This window comes from Hypanus sabinus, chromosome 5 (assembly GCF_030144855.1).
Source record: "Hypanus sabinus isolate sHypSab1 chromosome 5, sHypSab1.hap1, whole genome shotgun sequence".
NCBI classification, from domain to species: Eukaryota; Metazoa; Chordata; class Chondrichthyes; order Myliobatiformes; family Dasyatidae; genus Hypanus; species Hypanus sabinus.
Window position 1 is genome coordinate 13,992,819 of NC_082710.1, and position 20,932 is coordinate 14,013,750.

Genomic DNA, 20,932 nt, shown 5'->3' on the forward strand with positions numbered 1-20,932 from the left:
CGAATAGACACATCAATGTACTAACAAGATGAAGGGTTTCAGCCCAAAACATTGACAGTCCATCTTCCTGCACAGATGCTGCCCAACCAGCTGTGTACCAATACACACCATATCATGCTCTATGCCAACCCACTTAACTCCTAGCCTCTTTCCTTAGCTGTAATGCTAGATTCTGTATTTTTAACTACTAGGAATTTTTTAAAGAGTTGATATTTGAGGAAATTAAATACGTCACCAAAGACTACACAAAATTTATACAGATTCAAGATTGTTTAATACCACTTTCAGTGCACAAGAGTAAAGGAGAACAAAATTATGTTACTCTGGATCCAAAGCAGCTTATAAACAAACACAAAAGATTAAGAACACAATAATTAAAAACACAAATATAAATACATCAAATAGATAATATATAGTGCTTATAGAACGTTTTCACCACCTTGGAAGTTTTCATGTTTTATTATTTTACAACATTGAATCAGTAGATTTAATTTGGCTCTTTTTGACTGATCAACTGAAAAGAATTCTTCATGTCAAAGTGAAAACAGATCTCTACAAAGTGATCTAAATTAATTCATATATTTGGCAGCAATTACAGCCTTGAGTCTCTATGGATAGCTCTCTACCAGCTTTGCACATTTGGACACTGCTATTTTTCCTCGTACTTTACAAGACTGCTCAAGCTCTGTCAGATTGCATGGGGATTGTGAGTGAATACCCTTTTCAAGCCCAGCCACAAATTCTCAATTGGATTGAGGTCTGCACTCTGACTTGGCCATTCAGGCTTCTTTTTAAGCAACTCCTATGTAGCTTTGGCTTTATGCTTGAGGTCATTGTCTTGCTGGAAAACAAATCATTTCCCAAGTCACAGTTCTCTTGCAGACTGCATCAGGTTTTCTTCCAGGATTTCCCTGTATTTTCCTGCATTCATTTGACCCTCTATCTTCCAGGGCCTGATGCAGTGTAGGATCCCTACAGCATGATGCAGCCATCACCATGCTTCATGGTAGGGATGTTTTTGATGATGTGCAGTGTTTGGCTTATGCTAAATATAGCATTTAAGCTGGCCAGAAGGCTCAATTTTGGTTTCATCAGCTGACTTCAGAGTCTCCCACATGCCTTCTGGCAAACTCCAGCCAGGATTTCATATGAGTTTTTTTCAACAGTGGCTTTCTCTTTGCCACTCTTATAACTCCTCCAGAGTTGCTGTAGGTTTGTTTTCACTTTGACACAAGAGTTTTTTTCTCTTGATCAGTGTCAAAAAGCCCAAATAAATCCACTGTGATTCAATGTTGTAAAACAATAAAATATGATAACTTCTAAAGGCGGGGGGTGAATACTTTTTATAGGCACCATAGGTATCATTGGTGGTGAGTAAGCCAGTGATGCGTTGAGCAGTTTTGACCACCCTATATAGATGTACCATGGACAACATTCTGACTAGTTGCATCACAGCATCCCCCTCGCCTCCAAAAGACACAGTACTGATCTTTCTCAGTCCCAGTTTACAAATGTTCTCTTCTATTGCTTTTGTTCTTATCCACTTTAATACCACAATAACAATGACTGAATAACATTGTTTAATTTTTCAGTGATTTATTTTCATCATAAATATACAATGATACATATAAATAAAAATATGTAGGAAATTAATAGTTTCCCATTTACAAGCTTGAGGTCAATGTATTTTAAACCCTTTACATTTAAGGAGACTCCAGCTTGACTGTTTTAGAAAAATGCTGCCCAATGCATATACGTACATATCAGCAGCACAATTGACTTTGAAGAGGTCCGAAGGCAAAGTGCCGACGCATCTATTACCATGTTTCAGTAAAAAGCCAAACATTACACCTGGCAAAATAGGAATTAGTAATTCTACATACATGTTATTTTATACAAAGCTTATATGAAATTAGGTAAATTATACATAATTTAACACTTTTCATAGATGCAAATTGGAATAGATCCACAGGTCCTATAGTAGAAAAATTGCACATTTCTATCTGTAGTGAAGCATTAATAATAGGCTTAAGGACTCTGCATCCTCATGCCTAAGTATTGTTTTAGTTTAAATATTACCTGTTTATCAATCTCAAAACTTTAAGTTGATTTAACTTGTTTATAACACTTAATTGAAATTATAATTTTTACATTTAATAAAAAATGGTAAGAAAGATAATTTCAAATGATTGAAGCATTTCTGAAATTTTAAACCCCAGTCATAGAGATGCTGTTATTATGCTGATATATTGGTATAAATCTTGTGTAAACAAGTCTATGAAAACATTTATATTTGTTGCTTTTATAAGAAAAATAGTCCCTATAGAGAAAGGTTATTCAAAAGCATAAATAAATCTTTTAACAGGGTCAGATCTTCACAAATATCAGAATTATGAAATATGCCAGAGAACATAATTTGCCTCAGCATTCCTATTTTGACTTCCTGAATGGTTCATACCTCAAGAAAGAAGCCCGACAAATCAAGAAGGACGTTATTGGTAAATCTCTTTTCGTTAATTGAAAACTACTGCAGAGTGAGCCTCATTATTTTACCAAATGAAGGAGGAATGAAGGAAGAAATTACTTAAATCATTAACATTTGCCCTTTTCTGATGAAAACATTATCAAAAGCAGAACTGATTTTTCATATATAGAACATTCAGTGTTTGGAGGGCTGTTAAACACTCTGACATTCCATCCACCAGGACTTGGATTAAAAATTTGCATATGCTTGTGCTCCTCACTTTTTAATAATTACCTTAGATAACTTTAGCAGCCCTAATAAAATAGAATCAAAATTCTGATTGTGGTTACATGTTTTCTTTACACAAACTTCAGTTTTATAAAATAAGCTTTGTGCAAGAGTTTGTTTCTTTTGTATTTCATCAATTTTTGGCGATGTGACATTTAGGAATGCTTAAAGTATCATTACAAATCTCAGCACATAAACCAAAAATTGCATAAACCATTGCATTCAAAATTTATAATGCTGTTTCTTTCTGTTACTACACAACATATATTAAAAATATTACCTTTAATTGAAAATGTCCTGAACAGTACTGCACCAGTTAACTGTTGAATTTATTCTCAGTCTTTTGCTAACCTCAGCAACAACTTTGCTTTGTTAAGATAATAGACATTAATTACTGAAGGCTTTAACATACAATTGCAACAGCACCAGACATCCTCATGGTCTCCATTTGTACATGAAATTGTGGTACTACAAATATCCAAACTGGGGGCTCCTGTAACTCAGGAGATCTCATGACTGAAATTCTCAAAAGACATTGATTGCACCATTACACTCGGACTGGTTTTGTGGATGGGCCATAGCCATTTTGCTGAAGGGACTGATCCTTGCATCCCTGAGAAAATTCAGAGCAGACAGGCAGTTTGCAAGTTTTGTGCATTTTTCAATACTACTTCAGGCTATTGGGATCCAGGAAGGTTATGCTTTCCTCTTCAGATAAGTTGTTCCAGAATGAAGAAGAATAACTCCATCTCCAAAGGGCCACTGCTAGTGTAGGAGTTTCCATTGTGAATAACTGGAATTAAAGCACTATCCAGATCATTCATATAGTGTTGTGGAAGAAGCAGGCCCCTTGACCCTACTTGGTATTCAACCTGCGAAACAGACAAAAATACACCAGCATCATATACTCAAAAATCTCGTTATTTTTATGCTGAATTCAACTGGCTTTGTGGAAGATTTGCTTGAGGAGGTCCAACTGGTGGAACCTGTGCTATGCAGAATTGAATGCTACAGTTCATTTGTGGCTCAGCCAGTGTGTTTCAAAGATTTCATCCTAACCTTTTTGCTGCTGTATTCCATGGCACTTTTGAACAGCATTTTCAACCAGTTTTGCAGCTTGCCCTATTACTTTTACATCCGTACTTCTCCGTTCTTCGGTGCTGGAATTCTGCCCTCACCTTCTCATTCTTCCTATCAAAATATTTCTGATTTCAACTTCTGCTACCCATTCTACCAGTGAAACCTCAAGTAAACCGTCCACAAACAGCCAAAGTTATAAATTCATCAACAGTGCATGGAAATATCCAAACTTTTCCATTCTTCCTTACTGGATGAATAGATGGAAAGGATGCAGAAGAGAGGTACAATACTGTATTTGTCAACATGGAGCAGAGGGCGAGTTAGTAAATCTGGGTAGGAGCAAAAGATGTTGGTGAAGCACCGCAGGAGAGGTTGGGGCAGGTGGCAGAGAAAGAGTGCCAGGGTGGGAGAGAGAATGGCATAGGTGCAGACACACTCAACCCTGAGTCACCAAACATGTGTTTATTGATCACTACAGACCATCTCTCTGGTGCTTCCCGAACCCTCACTTCTCCCATCCCTTTTCCCTGCCCCCTTCCCTCTCTCAGTCCACAACAGAGACCCATATCAGAATCGGGTTTATCGTCACTCACCTATTATGAAATATGTTTTTTTTTGTGGTGCAGCAGTACTTTGCAAAAGTCTTAGGCACCTTAGCTATATGTGCCTAAGAGTTTTGCACAGTACTGTAGATAAAAAACAAAAAACAGCACAGCACAGAAGTGTGCCAACCTTTTAACTAAAAGGTACTGAAATTATTGCATGTAAAAGGCAGTTTGACAGAGACATGAAATGGAAAAGGTTTTTGAGATAATGAGCCAAATGTCAGCAAATGAGATTAGCTTGGATGGCTGGTACCTTGGTCGACATGGACCACTTGGGCCGAGGAGCCAGTTTCCATTCTCTATGACTGTATGATGAGGTACTTCAGCAATGGATAGCTTGAGAAGCTCAGTTTGTTTCCCTGGAAAAGGGAATCAGAGGTATTTGGAATTTGGAGGACAGGCAAGGAAGGTGTGGAGAACCTCTCTCTACCTTTTGGAGGAAATATCAAAAAACAGGAGGTACAGAATAAACATGAGATTCTGCAGATGCTGGAAATCTTGAGCAACAAACATGACACTATTACAGCATGGGGCATCAGAGTTTAGAGTTTAATTCCAGCACGGTGTGTAAGGAGTTTATGCAGAGATCGCATGTGTTTTCTCTGGTTTCCTCCCACAGTCCAAAGATGTACATTAATTGGTCATTGTAAATTGTCCCGTGACTAGGGTAGTGTTGGTTGCTGGGTGGTGTGGCTCATTGGGCTGGAAGGGCCTCTTTTGCGCTGTAACACTAAATAAACAAATAAGTGCTGGAGGAACTCAGCAAGTTAGGCAAAACCTACGGAGGAGAATGAACAGTCAACGTTTTGGGTCAAAACCTTTCATCAGAACTGGAAAGAGTTAGCAGCCAAAATAAGAAAGTGAGGGGAAGGGAAGGAGAACAAGCTGGCAGGTGGAAGGTGAGACCAGGAGAAGGTGGGAGGGTGGGTGAGGAGGTATGAAGTAAGAAGCTGAGATGAGATGGGTGGAAGAGAAAGGCTGAAGAAGGAACCTAATAGGAGAGTACAGTGGACCATAGAAAAAAGGGAAGCTGTTAGGGAACCAGAACAGGGAATGGAAAATGAGAAAAGGGGGAGGGGGAAGAAATTATTGGAAGGTAGAGTAATTGATGTTCATGGCATCAGGCTGGAGGCTATCCATATGGAATACGAGGTGTTGCTCCTCCAACCTAAGTGTGGCCTATTAGAGTTATAGAACACAGAATCAAGCCCATTGCTGAACTATTACTCTGCCTAGTCTCACCAACCTTCACCCAGACCATAGCTCTCCAAACCCCTTCCCATCCACAAATCTATTCAAATTTCTCTTTAATATAGAAACTGAACCTGTACCCATCAAGTCCCCTGGCAGTTTGTTCCACACTTTCACTGCCCTCTAAGGGGAGAAGTTCCCAGTGCTCCCCTTAAACATTTCACTTTTATCATGGCAGCAGAGGAGGAAATTGACATAGAATGAAGGTGTTAACAAAACTATCCAAGGTGGGTAAGGGATAGGACTGCAGTTACCATTGTTCAAGAGGGAGATGGATAAATATCTGAAAACAAAGAATTTCATAGTCTGTTGAGGACTTGATCTGTGACATTCAAGACTAATGATCCAGAACTATACAAAAAGTCCAGGTATGACCTACACAAGATATTTTAAAGGTGAAAAAACAATTCCATAAGATATAGGAGCAGAATTAGGCAATTTGGCTCATTGAGTCTGCTCCGCCATTTCATATGACCGATCCAATTTTCCTCTCAGACCCAATCTCTTGCTTCTCCCCGTATCCCACATGCCCTGACTGATCAAAAATTTATCAACCTTAGATATACATAAAGACTTGGCCACCACAGCTGCCTATGGCAAATAATTCCACAGATTCACCACTCTCCGGCTAAAGAAATCCCTCCTCATCTCTGTTCTAAAAGGATGCCCCTCTATTCTGAGGTTATGTCCTCTGGTCTTAAGACTCTCCCACCATAGGAAACATCCTTTTTACATCTAGTCTATCAAGGCCTTTCACTATTCACTAGGTTTTAATTAAGTCACCCCTCATTCTTCTGAATTCCAGTACAATCGGCTCTCCTTATCTGCAAATTCTGCATACGCGAATTCAACCAACCGCGAATCGCGAAAACCCAGAAGTACTCTTCCAGCACTTGTTGTTTGAGCATGTACAGACTTTTTTTCTTGTCATTATTCCCTAAACAATGCAGTATAACAACTATTCTACATAGCATTTACATTGTATTAGGTATTATAAGTAACCTCGAGATGATTTAAAGTTTACGGGAGGATGTGCATGGGTTATTGTGGATAGGGATCGAAAAAAATCGTAAGTTCTCTCACTCAGTAAGTCGGAACAGGTACATCTGGTATTATTTAATGTCAGGTAGTCAAATGTTTGTCTTAGTATGTGATATATATTTTACCTTTCTATGCATATAAAACACTTAAGAACGTATGTTTCAGCGCTGGGCTCGGGAAGTTCCTGAGTTCGATCCAGTGACAGACCGTTATCGACTGTGCTCTCCACCGTGCCAGGTTGATGTGGAGGATCACAAACCCAATAATTAAACCACTGCGTTGTTTAGTAATAATTGTAGCTTTCATCCAGGCACAGCCTTTCTCACTTTATCCATTAAAATTGTTCCGATCGTCGACCGACTGTAGCCTCTTTTCCAATGACCGATGGCGTTTCAGCTCTTGCTGATCGCTTTATTATTTCCACTTTATTTTCAATCGCGATCGTGATTATTTTCGTGAACAGAAACACTGTGGATTCAGATCTCTACCACTGGGTCCTAAGATCCACCGCATTAAGACAGGTTGAATAAGAGACTTGAGCAGCCACGAGGGGTCCTGGAACCAATCCCTCGCGGTTAAGGAGGGCCAACTGTACATGCAAGCTCAGAGCCTTCGAACACTTTTCATATGACAAGCCATTCAATCCTGGAATAATTTTCATGAACCTCCTTTGAACCCTCCAGTTTCAGCACTTCCTTTCAAAGGGCCAAAAACTGCTCACAATACTCCAAGTAAGGCCTCATTAGCGCTTTATAAAGTCTCAACATTACACCCTCGCTTTTATATTCTAGTCCTCTTGAAAATGAATGCTAACATTGCATTTGCCTTCCTCACCACAGACTCAATCTGCAAATTAAACTTTAGGGAATCCTGCACAAGGACTCCCAAGTCCCTTTGCACTTCAGGCTTTATATTTTCTTTCCATTTAGAAAACAGTTAACCCTTTCATTTCTTCTACCATAGTGCATGACCAGACACTTGCCAGCACTGTATTCCATCTGCCACTTCCTTGTTCATTCTCATTTGTTTTAAGTCTTTCTGTAGTCTCTCTACTTTCTCAAATCTACCCATCCATCCACCTATCTTTATATCATCTGCAAACTTTGCAACAAAGCCATCTATTCCAAATCATTGATAGATAATGTAAAAAGTACTGGTTCCAAAACAGACCCCTGCGGAACACCACTAGTCACCTGCAGCCAATCAGAAAAGATTCCCTTTATTCCCACTCTTTGCCTCCTGCCAATCAGCCACTGCTTTATTCATGCTAGAATCTTTCCTGTAATATCATGGGCTCATAGCTTGATAAGCAGCCTCATGTGTGGAACCTTGTCAAGGCCTTGTGAAAATCCAAGTACACCAGATTAATCGATTCTCCTTTGTCTATCCTGCTTGTTATACGTTCAAAGAATTCCAACAGATTTGTCGGGCAAGATTTTCCCTTGAGGAAACCAAGCTGACTAAAGCCTCCAAGTACCCTCAGACCTCATCCTGGAATAATTGATTCCAACATTAACTGAGGTCAGACTAACTGGTCCTTTCTTCTGCCTCTCTCTTGTCTTGAAAAGAGGAGTGACAGTTACAATTTTCCAGTCTTCTGGAACCATTCCCAAAACTAATGATTCTTGAAAGATCATTACTAATAGCTCCACAATCTCATCACCCACCTCTTTCAAACCCTGGGGCGTACACCATCTGGTCCAGGTGACTTATTCACCTTCAGACCTTTCAATTTCCCAAGAACTTTCTCTCTAGTAATAACTTTATACACTTCATAATCCCTGACACCTGGACTGAAGTTTGAGATGGAATTGGATGTATGTCAGCTCTGGCAAGGCTTTTAGGCCACTACTTTCTACAAAGCACAGACTAATATCATGAATGGCAGTGATGCTTCACTCCCAGATAATCTCAATGCTTTTTATGCATGGGAGATTAAAATTACACCACTACACCTGTGCAGATCTCTGTAGTATCCAGTCCCCTGTGAAATCTGCCTCAGAGACTGACATCAGAACATTTTTCAAAGTGCAAGGTGTCAGGCCCTGATAGTGTACCTGGTAGGGCTCTGAAAACTTGTGCCAACCAACTGGCTGGAGTGTTCAAGGACATCTTCAATCTCACTACTGCAGTTGGAGGTTCCTATCTACTTCAAAAGGGGGACAATCATACCAGTGCCCAAGAACAGCAGGGTGAGCTGCCTCAACAATTATTGCTCAGTGGCACTCATTTCTATGGTGACAAAGTGCTGCGAGAGGCTGGTCAACTCCTGCCCAAGCAAGAACCTAGAGCCACTGCAATTTGCCTATCGCCACAACAGGTCTAGCAATCTCACTGGCTCCACTCAGCTTCGGATCACCTAAACCACCAGGTTCAGGAACAGATTCTACACCTCAACCATGAGGCTCGTGAACCTGCGGGGATAACTTCATTCAACTTCACTCGCGCCCCTATCACACAGTGCACTCAATTTCAAGGATGGATTCCATCTGATTTTCTTGATAATTATTACTTATTTTTTGTATTTGCACAATTTGTTGCCTTTTGCACATTGACTGCCCTGTTGCATGTGGTCTTTCATCAATTCTATTATGGTTCTTGGATTACTAATCATGCCCGAAAGCAAACAAATCTCAGGGATGTATATGGTGACATATACGTACATTATACATGTCTACTCTACATGCAAGATTTCAATGAAACTCAGAGCAATTATATGAGATAAAAAGTGGGGAAAGAATAAAGGACCAAGGAACAGGAAGGCAATAGGGAAGTATTCTTTCTAAAAGGAAAAACTAAGTGGACAAAGCATTAAACTATTCATTATCCTCATTCGTTTGATACTCAGGTGACCACAGGATGCATCATGAATATGTGCCTGCGAAACCTTGAATCTACAGTGAGTAGTAAAGCCATGTTTTACATTACACACACACACACACTTGTTGAAAACATACACTTCTTCTGAGAAAAGCACAATTGCAACGTGTTTTAGTCTGGTTTACCTTGTCAGTTTCTAAAGAGACCCTGAGACTCAATTTGTTTATTCCAATCTCTTTCAGGCCTCTGAGGTGAGGACAGAGAGCCGCACAACAAGCTGCAGCAATCTCCTTGCTCAGGTGGCTCTGTGCCGCAGGAATGGTCGTATTGTGTGGATCAGGATTTCTTTGCAAATAGAATACCTGGAATAACATGAATGGCATTCATCAATTTTAATAATGATAGCTACACTTGGGTTACATAATTATGGAACAAAATGAATTTTGCAAATTTTCTAGTTTCACTGGCATTGTCTGTTTCACTACAGCGAAGTTCATTTAGAAACATAGAAAACCTACAGCACAATACAGGCCAATCAGCCCACAAAGCTGTGCTGAACATGTCCTTACCTTAGAAATTACCTTGTGTTACCAATGGCCTTCAATTTTTCTAAGTTCCATGTACCTATCCAGGAGTTTTGTAAAAGACCCTATCGTATCTGCCTCCACCACTGTCACCGGGAGCCCATTCCCTGCACTCACCACTCTCTGTGTAAAAAACAACTTACCCCTGACATCTCCTCTGTACCTGCTTCCAAGCACCTTAAAACCGTGCCCTCTCGTGCTAGTCATTTCAGCCCTGGGAAAAAGCCTCTGACTATCCACATGACAAATGCCTATCATCATCTTGTACACCTCTATCAGGTCACTTCTCATTCTCCATCGCACCAAGGAGAAAAGGCCAAGTTCACTCAACCTATTCTCATAAGGCATGCTCCCCAATCCAGGCATCATCCTTATAAATCTCCTCTGCACCCTTTCTATGGCTTCCACATCCTTCCTGTAGTGAGGCAACCAGAACTGAGCACAGTACTCCAAGTGGGGTCTGGCCAGGGTCCTATGTAGCTGCAACATTACCTCTCGGCTCTTAAACTCAATCCCACGATTGATGAAGGCCTTCTTAACCACAGAGTCAACCTGCGCAGTCCTATGGACTTGGACCCCAAGATCCCTCTGATCCTCCACCACACTGCCAAGAGTCTTACTATTAATACTATATTCTGCCATCATATTTGATCTACCAAAATGAACCACCTCACACTTATCTGGGTTAAACTCCATCTGCAACTTCTCAGCCAGTTTTGCACCCTATCAATGTCCCACTGTAACCTTTGACAGCCCTCCACGCTATCCACAACAGCCTCAACCTTGTTTCATCAACAAATTTACTGACCCATTTCTTTCATTTATGGTCAAGAAGTGATGAAAAGATTTCTGTAGCCAGGGCTCTGCATGGGCATAATTGCACAACCCTGGAATGTTCCATGTAAGATGTTAACTAAATATATTTTGCTGCAAATTTTTAACCTTGTCATGAAAGAAGTTTTATATGAGAACCATTACAATTTTCATCCATTTATCACAGGAGGGCCAACTATTACTTCACCTACGTCATCTGTATTTAAAATGGAGAGTTGATTTTAATAGACAAAATGCAAAGTATTTACATTAATATAAGCTTTAATTTTTATTTTACTTAGTGATACAGCACGGTAACGGGCCTCTCCGGTCCAAAGAGCCAACCATTAAATACATCCACGTGACCAATTAACCTGTACATCTTCGTAATGTGGGAGGAAACCAGAGCAGCCAGAGTAATTCACATGATCATGGGGAAAACATACAACTCCTTACCATATAACCATTACAGCACAGAAACAGGCCATCTCAGCCCTTCTAGTCCATGCCGAACGCTTACTCTCACCTTGTCCCACCTACCTGCACTCAGCCCATAGCCCTCCATTCCTTTCCTGTCCATATATCTATCCAATTTTTTTTGAAATGACAACATCGAACTTGCCTCTACCACTTCTACTGGAAGCCTGTTCCACACAAGCTACCATTCTCTGAATAAAGAAGTTCCCCCTCGTGTTACCCCTAAACTTTTGCCTCTCAACTCTCAACTCATGTCCTCTTGTTTGAATCTCCCCTACTCTCAATGGAAAAAGCCTATCCACGTCAACTCTATCTATCCCCCTCATAATTTTAAATACCTCTATCAAGTCCCCCCTCAACCTTCTACACTCCAAAGAATAAAGACCTAGCTTGTTCAAACTTTCTTTGTAACTCAGGTGCTGAAACCTAGGTAACATTCCAGTAAATCTCCTCTGTACTCTATTTTGTTGACATCTTTTCTATAATTCGGTGACTAGAACTGTACACAATACTTCACTCCCTCTGAGTGTCAGACACCCCGAGCCAATAGGCTGGTCCTGGACTTAATTCCACTTGGCATGATTAACTTATTATTATTTAATTATTTACGGTTTTATATTGCTATATTACTTCACTATTCTTGGTATGGCTGTAACGAAACCCAATTTCCCTTGGGATCAATAAATTATATCTGTCTGTCAAATTTGGCCTCACCAATGCCTTGTGCAATTTTAACATTACATCCCAACTTCTGTACTCAATGCTCTGATTTATAAAGGCCAGCATACCAAAAGCTTTCTTCACCACCCTATCCACACGAGATTCCACCTTCAGGGAACTATGCACCATTATTCCTAGATCACTCTGTTCTACTGCATTCCTCAATGCCCTACCATTCACCATGTATACCCTATTTTGATTAGTCCTACTACCAAAATGTAGCACCTCACACTTATCAGCATTAAACTCCATCTGCCATCTTTCAGCCCACTCTAACTGGCCTAAATCTCTCTGCAAGCTTTGAAAACCTACTTCATTATCCACAATGCCACCTATCTTAGTATCATCTGCATACTTACTAATCCAATTTACCACCCCATCATCCAGATCATTAATATACATGACAAACATTGGACCCAATACAGATCCCTGAGACGCACCACTAGTCACCGGCCTCCAACCTGACAAACAGTTATCCACCACTACTCTCTGGCATCTCCCATCCAGCCACTGTTGAATCCATTTTACTACTTCATTATTAATCCCGAACGATTGAACCTTCCTAACTAACCTTCCGTGCGGAACCTTGTCAAAGGCCTTACTGAAGTCCAGATGTAGATGTTCTACATTGCTGCATTGTGACGGCCACTGGCATTTATTTTGCCTCAAACCATTGCTTAATATTTGATGGCAAGTGGTGCACAAGAGCTCAATTTAATAATTTTAGAGTAAGTACATGATGGTAGGGGTATGGAGAGCTATGGTCCGGATGCAGGTTGATGGGAGTAGGCAGTTTAAATGGTTCAGCATGGGTTAAATGGGCTGAAGGGTCTGTTTCTGTGCTACACTTTTCTATGACCATCATAAGCACCCCACAGCACATTAAATGTTTAAATGTCTATCAGACTGCGCAGTATCAGATTAATGACAATTTTTTCTTATTGATTATGCAAATTATAACAATCATAATTCACATCATAATATTGAGGATTTCCTTAAAATTTATGAAATTGATTGAGCTTTACAAAATTCCTTAACCACATTACATGACAGTAATACGTGGTCACATCCTTGATCTAGACTTTCTTCTCTCAAGGGTAAAAATACTCCAAAATGCTTCCGAGTATTTAGTAATTTGATAATACAATTGCTCTGAGAGTGGAGGCTTAAAAAAGATATTGATTGCTTTACTGTGTATTCTCAAAGTGAAACTTGTCACAAAGTTCAAAACAACATAACTGACCTCAGTGCACTTTACAACAACGCCATCGTTTTCAAATTCATCTTCCTGTGAGATTTTATTGCTAGGAATATTTTCCATGGACCGTCCATCAAGAGGACTTAGAACACTGGAAGTGAAATAGGAACAGTTTAAGAATGTAATAATCATTGAAAATAGAGTCCATGAAAATTTACAGCAAAAAAGTCCAAAAAATTAACTCATTGCAAATTACACATGTATATAAATAAACATGAAACAAATCTAACTGAATCAAAGAATGGGAGAAATTCAGCACCTCCCTTAGTGTTCTGGTTACATTTTGGCTATGTTCTTTGTAGCAGGGCTTGTAGTAACTAACCTATAAAGGGCTGGCCTTTTTCTTTTATCTCTTTACTTTCACTTGTTATATTGTACCATGTACAAATTCCATCTTATCTTTTCCACTTTATCAGTTTGTTTAACAGATAGTGGCCCACCTGACATCTACATAAATCTCATTTATTACTTGCCTCTTCCAGAACAGCAAACCTCCAATCTCCCACTTTCTAGATAGATCCCCAGCCAGCAATGGAACCCTAAATTTATACAATCAGCTCCTCAGGGGAGGCCACCTCATTCACATTCCCATGCCAGACTTTCAAAACACATACTCTGTTCCAAGTTTTGCCATGGTAAGGGATTACTAGGTGGACAAGGAAAGAGATGTTCATTCAACTCCACCAACCCCTGGTAATTTCTGATCCATGATAGCTTCAGATGAAGGGCTAACATTTGGGCTGGTACCAAGAACCTCCAGTTCATGCACAGGAGTGTGAAATCTCTGGGCATAAATGATGGTTGGTTACACCACTTTACCAATGTCCACCCAGTCGGGCCTCTACCTCTCCCATGCAGTGAAGTTACTCTTAGAATACCAATCAAATGTTATTTTGATATTTTACAGGCTGAGTATTTTACTATTCAAAGGATGATTGATATCAAAAATCATACCCTTTATTTACAGGTTTGTCATCATCGACCCACTGAATATTTACAAATTCTCTTCTGTCATCAGAATCCAATTTTCCACAAATTATTTGAAAGTCTCTCTTCTCTTTTAGAGCACACTTTAAACCATCCATGGTCTCTGGGGTTACCTGAACCATCAGTCCATCTGAAATTTTGAATTGCTCTCATTAAAAGATAACAAAAGTTATAAATATTTCTCAACTGTAGACTAGGAAGTGGAGACTAGGAGCATGAAGTTGAACCAAAACTACAATGCAACTTTTTAAACAAATAGAACACAGCATAAACCTTTTCTGGAGGAATTTATGGTTTTAAATTTTTCTTGTAACAGTAATTGCTGGACAGTAATCAGCTGTTGGATTTAATCTTTTAAGATATTAGCAATGTTTTATATCAATTATAAATCACAGTTTAATTAGCCTTATATTGTAATTAACTGCATGTTTGACAATATTCCCAGGGATAGTCTGGGAAGGTAAAATTAAATTCAGAACCGTCATAAGCATCTGAGTTTATTCAGCATCGGCTGCTTACAGCACCTAAATAAGTTAACATTTAAAACATTTATATTTTTCATTACTCTAGGTAGCTCTCTGTATCATTCTCAGTACTCAGAAAAAAAATTACATTAGCTTTAACTAAGAATTTAATTTTTAGTGAGATGTGTAAATCCATCTAATCTTGCAACATGCAAATGACGTTTTTGTTGAGGGGAAAGACTGACGAACCAAATCACTTTTGAGGACCATTTATAATAAATATACTTTATTTTAACAACGTGTAACCAGATACTGACAGTTATAGCCATGTACATGGTAAAGAATGAGTGTTATGAGTTAATTACCTGTCTCGATTCTTTCCAATTGCTTTCAAGCAACAATCCAATAGTAGTTTTATTTAAAATGCAGAAATTTTGTCTGTTATTTTTATGTGCTAGATCGTATAATTTGCTTGAAATCATTTTGGAAGTTCAGGTTGAATAACAGCCTGTGTTTTTGATACAGCCGGGCATCTCATTACTTATTTTATGACAGCCACTGCCTAACAGACTAAGTCATTATTTATAAAGCATTTTCATGTTAATGATCTATGATTTCCTTAGAGAGCATTTGTGATAATATTGGCAAAATGTAATTTTGTCCAGTACTTGCAAACTTTAAAACTTCTAATGAAAGATTTCCTTCTTTTATTTCTTATATTCAGATCCTCTATACAAGTTGTCAGTGTAAAGTTAACCTCTACTCAATTTATGTTCCAAGACATTAATGTCAGGAAAAGCAGTAGCCAAAAACCAAATACAGTTTAATATGATGGCAACTTACATAGGAATGATCTTTTCTGAAATTGATTCGCTGATGTTCTGAAATGCTATCAACTTTGTATTCTTTTCTTTCTCTTACCTTCTACTAAACTGGATTTAGCGATAAATCCCGAAGTTGTTTTCAGAGCTCCATTAAACACTACAAAAGAGGCTCCTGTAACTACAGCACAAGAAGAAATGTAAATTGGTTTATTATTGTCACACATACTGAGGTACTATGAAGAGCTTGTCTTGCACGCCATATATACTGATCGATTCATTACAACAACGCGATGAGGTAGTACAAGGAAAACATAATACAGTATAAGATAAAGTGCTACAGTAGCAGAGAAAGTGTAATACAAGTAGACAACAAGGTGCAAGGGCATAACAAGTTAGCTTGTGAAGTCAAGAGTCCATCTTATCGTACTGGGGATTCTCTTGTGCTTCCTAATCTCGTCACTTGAGATTCAGTGTCAAGCAACCCTGCCACTTTGATTTGGCCCATGCCTTCAATAACCAGGTCCAACATTTTGCTTTATTGGGATCTTCTTACTCCTTACCCAAATTTTAAGGTTTACGGTTATGAATTTGCTAAAGCGATGGAGTTATTACTTATGATTAATGCGGGGAGGGGTGATGCTGGATTGTAGGGAATGAGTGTTGAGATGTGGGGGTGGCCAGGTAAGGGTCTGTGGGGATGTTAAACCCAAGGATTATGGGGATGTGTGGGCCAGCTTTAAGTTTAGGGTTAGCGTGCAATCATGTGGACAGTGAGAAAATTGTCCCTCTTGATCTTGTTACTGAAGATTCACTGTCACTTGTTCCTGCCATTTTGATCTGGCCTATGCCTTTTATTACTCTGGTCCAACACCATTTGGCTTAATTAACCAGATGTGCAATGGGACACATAATCAGTAATGTAACCTGGGGTCTTCAGGAGTTTTGGGTCTTTGACCACTAAGAATTGGTCAATTTTTCCCAACAGCAGGATAGAAGCTGCCCTTGAGCCTGGTGGTATGTGCTTTTAGGCTTTTGTATCTTCTATTCGATGGGAGGTGGAGGAGAAGAGAGAACTTCTGGAGTGGGAAGGGTGTATGATTATGCTGGCTGCTTTTCCGAGGCAGTGAGAAGTGTAACAGAGTCCATGGAAGGGAGGCTAGTTTCCGTGATGTGCTGAGTTGCATTCACAACTCCTTACCACTTCTTGTGGTCATGGGCAGAGTTACCACATCAAGCCAAGATTCATTCAGATTGAATGTTTTCAATGGTGTACTGATAAAAATTGATGAGAATCTAGGGAACACACCAAATTTCTTAAGCTTCCTGTGGAAGTACAGAGCTTTCTTGGACGTGACATCAACAAGGTTGGATCAGGACAGGCTGTTTGGTAAGTCCTAGGAACTTGAAGCTCACAACCCTTTCAACCTGAACACCATCAATGTATACCGCACCCTCTCCCCAACCTTCCTGAAGGCAATGACCCGTTCTTTTGTTCTGTTGACTTTGAGGGCAGGTTGTTGACTTGACCCCAAGTCACTAAGCTCTTTCGCTCCTTTGGTACTCTGACTCAGCATAATTTGAGATAGACCACTACGTTGGTTCATCTGCTATCAAACTTGTAGATGAAATCAGAGCAGAATCTGTCCACACAGAGTGTACAGGGAATAGAAATAGGGGGCTGAGGACATACCCTTGTGGAGCACCAATGTTGAGAATAGTCATACAACAATGAATTCTGCAGAATTCCACAACCAAAACAGAAAACAAAATACAAAGTTACCTTTTCTGGTCTTCCCAGCAACAGTGTTAGCATGTGTTTGATAATTTTTATCCTCATTTTGTATGCAGACCAGGTGTGAATCAGCATCTGAACTGAAACTTGTTGCCATAGCAACCACATGTTCATTTGAAGAGGTTACTACTTTCATGACCTGAGACACAGAAACAGGCAATCATGAAACGACAGCCAAAAAAATAAAAAAAAAAATGCAAACTCAGCCAACTCCATCACGGACACCAGCCGGACCCACAGAGGACATCCTCAAAAGGAGATGCCTCAGAGAAGTGTCACTTGTCACTCAGGACCCCCACCACCCAGGACATACCCTCTTCTCTTTGCTACTATCAAGGAGGATGTACAGGAGCCTGAAACATGTACTCCATGTCTCAAGAAGAGCTTCTTCCCCATCACCATCGATTTATAAATGGACAATGAACCATAAACACTACCTCAGTATTTTTTTCCATTCTTTCTGCACTGCTTATTTAATTTCTATAGATACACACACAAACACATATTTCTTATTGTAATTTATATTGGTATAATGTTTTGCAATGTACTGCTGCCATAAAACAACACATTGTATGCAATTCATGACACATGCCAGTGATACTAAACTTGATTCTGATTAGTATGTATTTTCATTAGTATCGATGCACTAACCCAATACAAATGAGATGATTTACTTCATTATCAGTAGAGTTTAGAGTGATAAGGAATAAAAATTAAAAAGATGTACAACAAATACAGTTAAGGTTCCAAAATAGTCTGATTAAATTAATGAGATTATTAAAAAAACTAGGTGAGATTTTATTGTGTATTAAATTTACAGTTACAAAGCTGGCAATTATTAATTTTAAAGGATGAAAGACACAAACATCAAATGTATATATGGAATCAGGAAGTCTGTGGACATGCATATTTGGCAGGACAGAACGGGGTTTGTTTTGCTTGTGTTGCTTTGTCGTTTAGTATGTCTGTTTTGTTGTGTTCAATGTTGTTCTGCCGAGCAGGGTGGACATGCATGTTGGCACCAGAACCCTTCAGTTGTGTTGGTTATTAACATAGACAATGCATTTCAATGTATGTTTTGATGCATGTTTCAATACGTTCATCCTCCACCTAACAACAGTTATAAATGAGTCTCTGACAGAAAACATTACCTGGTAACCAGTTTAATTTCATTACTAACCTCACTGTATCTCCTCTTAGGGATTTTAATTGAACTTTTGCCCATCTCCAGATGAAGCACCAATCCCTCAATTGTCGGCAAAGTATACTGATAATTTCGAAGATCCTACAAAGGAGAATAATCCAAGGACAAACGGCAGCATTTCAACAGGGAAATAATCAAACTAAGTTTTCAGGTTATATACGAAGTATCACAGCGACATAAAATATCTTGAAATATTTTCAACAATTCGTCTATTGACACAACCAATCGACAGATGACGCAATAGCCATAGCTCTATGCACTGTCTGTACACATCTGGAGAAGAGGGATGCTTATGTGAGAATGCTGTTCTTGGACTACAGTTCAGCATTCAACACCATAGTTCCCTCCAGGTTCAACAAGAAGCTCAGAGACCTCGGCCTTCACCCTGCCTTGTGTAGCTGGATCCTGGACTTCCTGTCAGATCACCAGCAGGTGGTAAGAGTGGGCTCCATCACCCCTGCCCCTCTGACTCTCAGCCCAGGAGCCCCTCAGGGCTGTGTACTAAGCCCCCTCCTTTACTTTCTGTATACCCATGACTGTGTCATCACCCACAGCTCCAATCTGCTAATTAAATTTGCTGATGACACTACATTGATTGGCCTAATCTCAACTAATAATGAGGCAGCTTACAGAGAAGAAGTCATTACCCTGAGATAGTTGTGTCAAGAAAACAACCTCGCCCTCATGTCACAAAGACAAAGGAGCTAGTTGTATACTACAGGAGGAATGGAGACAGGCTAACCCCTACAGACATCAATGGATCTGGAGTCGAGAGGGTGAACATTTTTAAGTTCCTTGGCATAAACATCACCAAGGATCTCACGTGGTCTGTACATACCGGCTGTGTGGTGAAAAAGGCACAACACGTCTCTTACTTCAGACCATTGAAGTTGTTTGGTATGGCCCCCCAAATTCTAAGAACTTTCTATAGGGGCACAATTGAGAGCATCCTGACTGGGTGCATCACTGCCTGGTATGGAAACTATACTTCCCTCAATTACAGGACTCTGCAGAGTGTGGTGTGGACAGCCCAGCACGTCTGTAGATGTGAACTTCCCACTATTTAGGACATTTACAAAGACAGTTGTATAAAAAGAGCCCAAAGGATCATTAGAGACTTGAGTCACCCCAACCACAAGCTGTTCCAGCTGCTACCATCCGGGAAATGGTTCCGCAGCATAAAAGCCAGGACCAACAGGATCTAGGACAGTTTCTTCCACCAGGCCATCAGGTTGATTAATTCATGCTGATGTTTCTATTTACAACATTTCTGTGTATTTATATGTTATATTGACTATCCTGTTGTACATATTTATCATAAATTACTATAATTGCACATTTCAACAGAGACAAAGATTTTTACTCCTCATGTATTTGAAGGATGTAAGTAATAAAATCAATTCAATTCAGTTGGTTAATGGATGCCTAAACTGCAAATTGAAAGTCCATAGCCATTTTCTGAATTAAAGTGAATTGGTCAATAGGAGTATAATGAATTGTCAATTAATGGTGGTAATGTGCAGCATTGAGTTCAAGAGCCGCAAGGTAATGTTGCATAGTTCAAAGTACAATTTATTATCAGAGTACATACATGTCACCACATACAACCCTGAGATTCTTTTTTTCTGTGGACATACTTAGCAAATCTAAAGAACAGTAACTGTAAACATCAGGAACTGTTAACTATAAACAAACTGTGCAAAAGCAGGTATAAATAGCATTAAATAACAATATAACACTTTAAATGAATGTAGCAATGATTACTGGCTCATGAACTACTGGTTTCCCTCTCCTAAAGTTTATAATCAGTTCCTTGGTCTTATTGACCTTGAGTGAGAGGTTGTCATTACACCACTCAGCTAAATTTTCAGTCTCCCTCCTATATGCTGATTCATGACCCCCTTTGATACAACTCACGACAGTGATGTCATTAGCAAACTTGTATATGGTACTGGAGCTGTACTTAGCCACGCAGTCATAGGTGTAAAACAAGCAGAGCAGGGGGCTAAGTACACATCTCTGTGATGCTCCAGTGCTGAAAGAAATTGTGGAGGAGATGTTTTTGCTAATTCGAACTGACTAGGCTCTACAACTGAGGAAATCCATGGTCCAATTGCACAAAGGGGTACAGAGACCAGGAAACTGATTAGTTTTAAGGGGACGATAGAGTTAAAATACCGAGCTGTAATTGATAAAGAGCTAAAGCCTCTACCCAAGGCACCAATGGCTAATACCAGAGGGCATCCATTTTAGGGGAGTG

At 39.5% G+C, this 20,932-nt stretch overlaps 1 protein-coding gene across 4 annotated transcripts in view; it reads right to left on the bottom strand.

The window, feature by feature from the left end:
* Positions 1–266: 266 nt before the first annotated feature.
* zfyve16 (zinc finger, FYVE domain containing 16) overlaps positions 267–20,932 on the bottom strand; it is an 85,832-nt gene continuing 65,166 nt past the window's right edge. For all 4 annotated transcript variants that reach the window (XM_059969402.1, XM_059969403.1, XM_059969400.1 and 1 more), the window contains 7 exons: positions 18,649–18,753; positions 17,457–17,607; positions 15,774–15,854; positions 14,356–14,518; positions 13,387–13,492; positions 9,735–9,911; positions 267–3,624 (listed from right to left, as the gene is read on the bottom strand). In XM_059969402.1, coding sequence (XP_059825385.1) covers positions 3,463–3,624; positions 9,735–9,911; positions 13,387–13,492; positions 14,356–14,518; positions 15,774–15,854; positions 17,457–17,607; positions 18,649–18,753 — 945 coding nt within the window. In that variant the 3' untranslated portion in view covers positions 267–3,462. The remainder of the gene's footprint in view (positions 3,625–9,734; positions 9,912–13,386; positions 13,493–14,355; positions 14,519–15,773; positions 15,855–17,456; positions 17,608–18,648; positions 18,754–20,932) is intronic.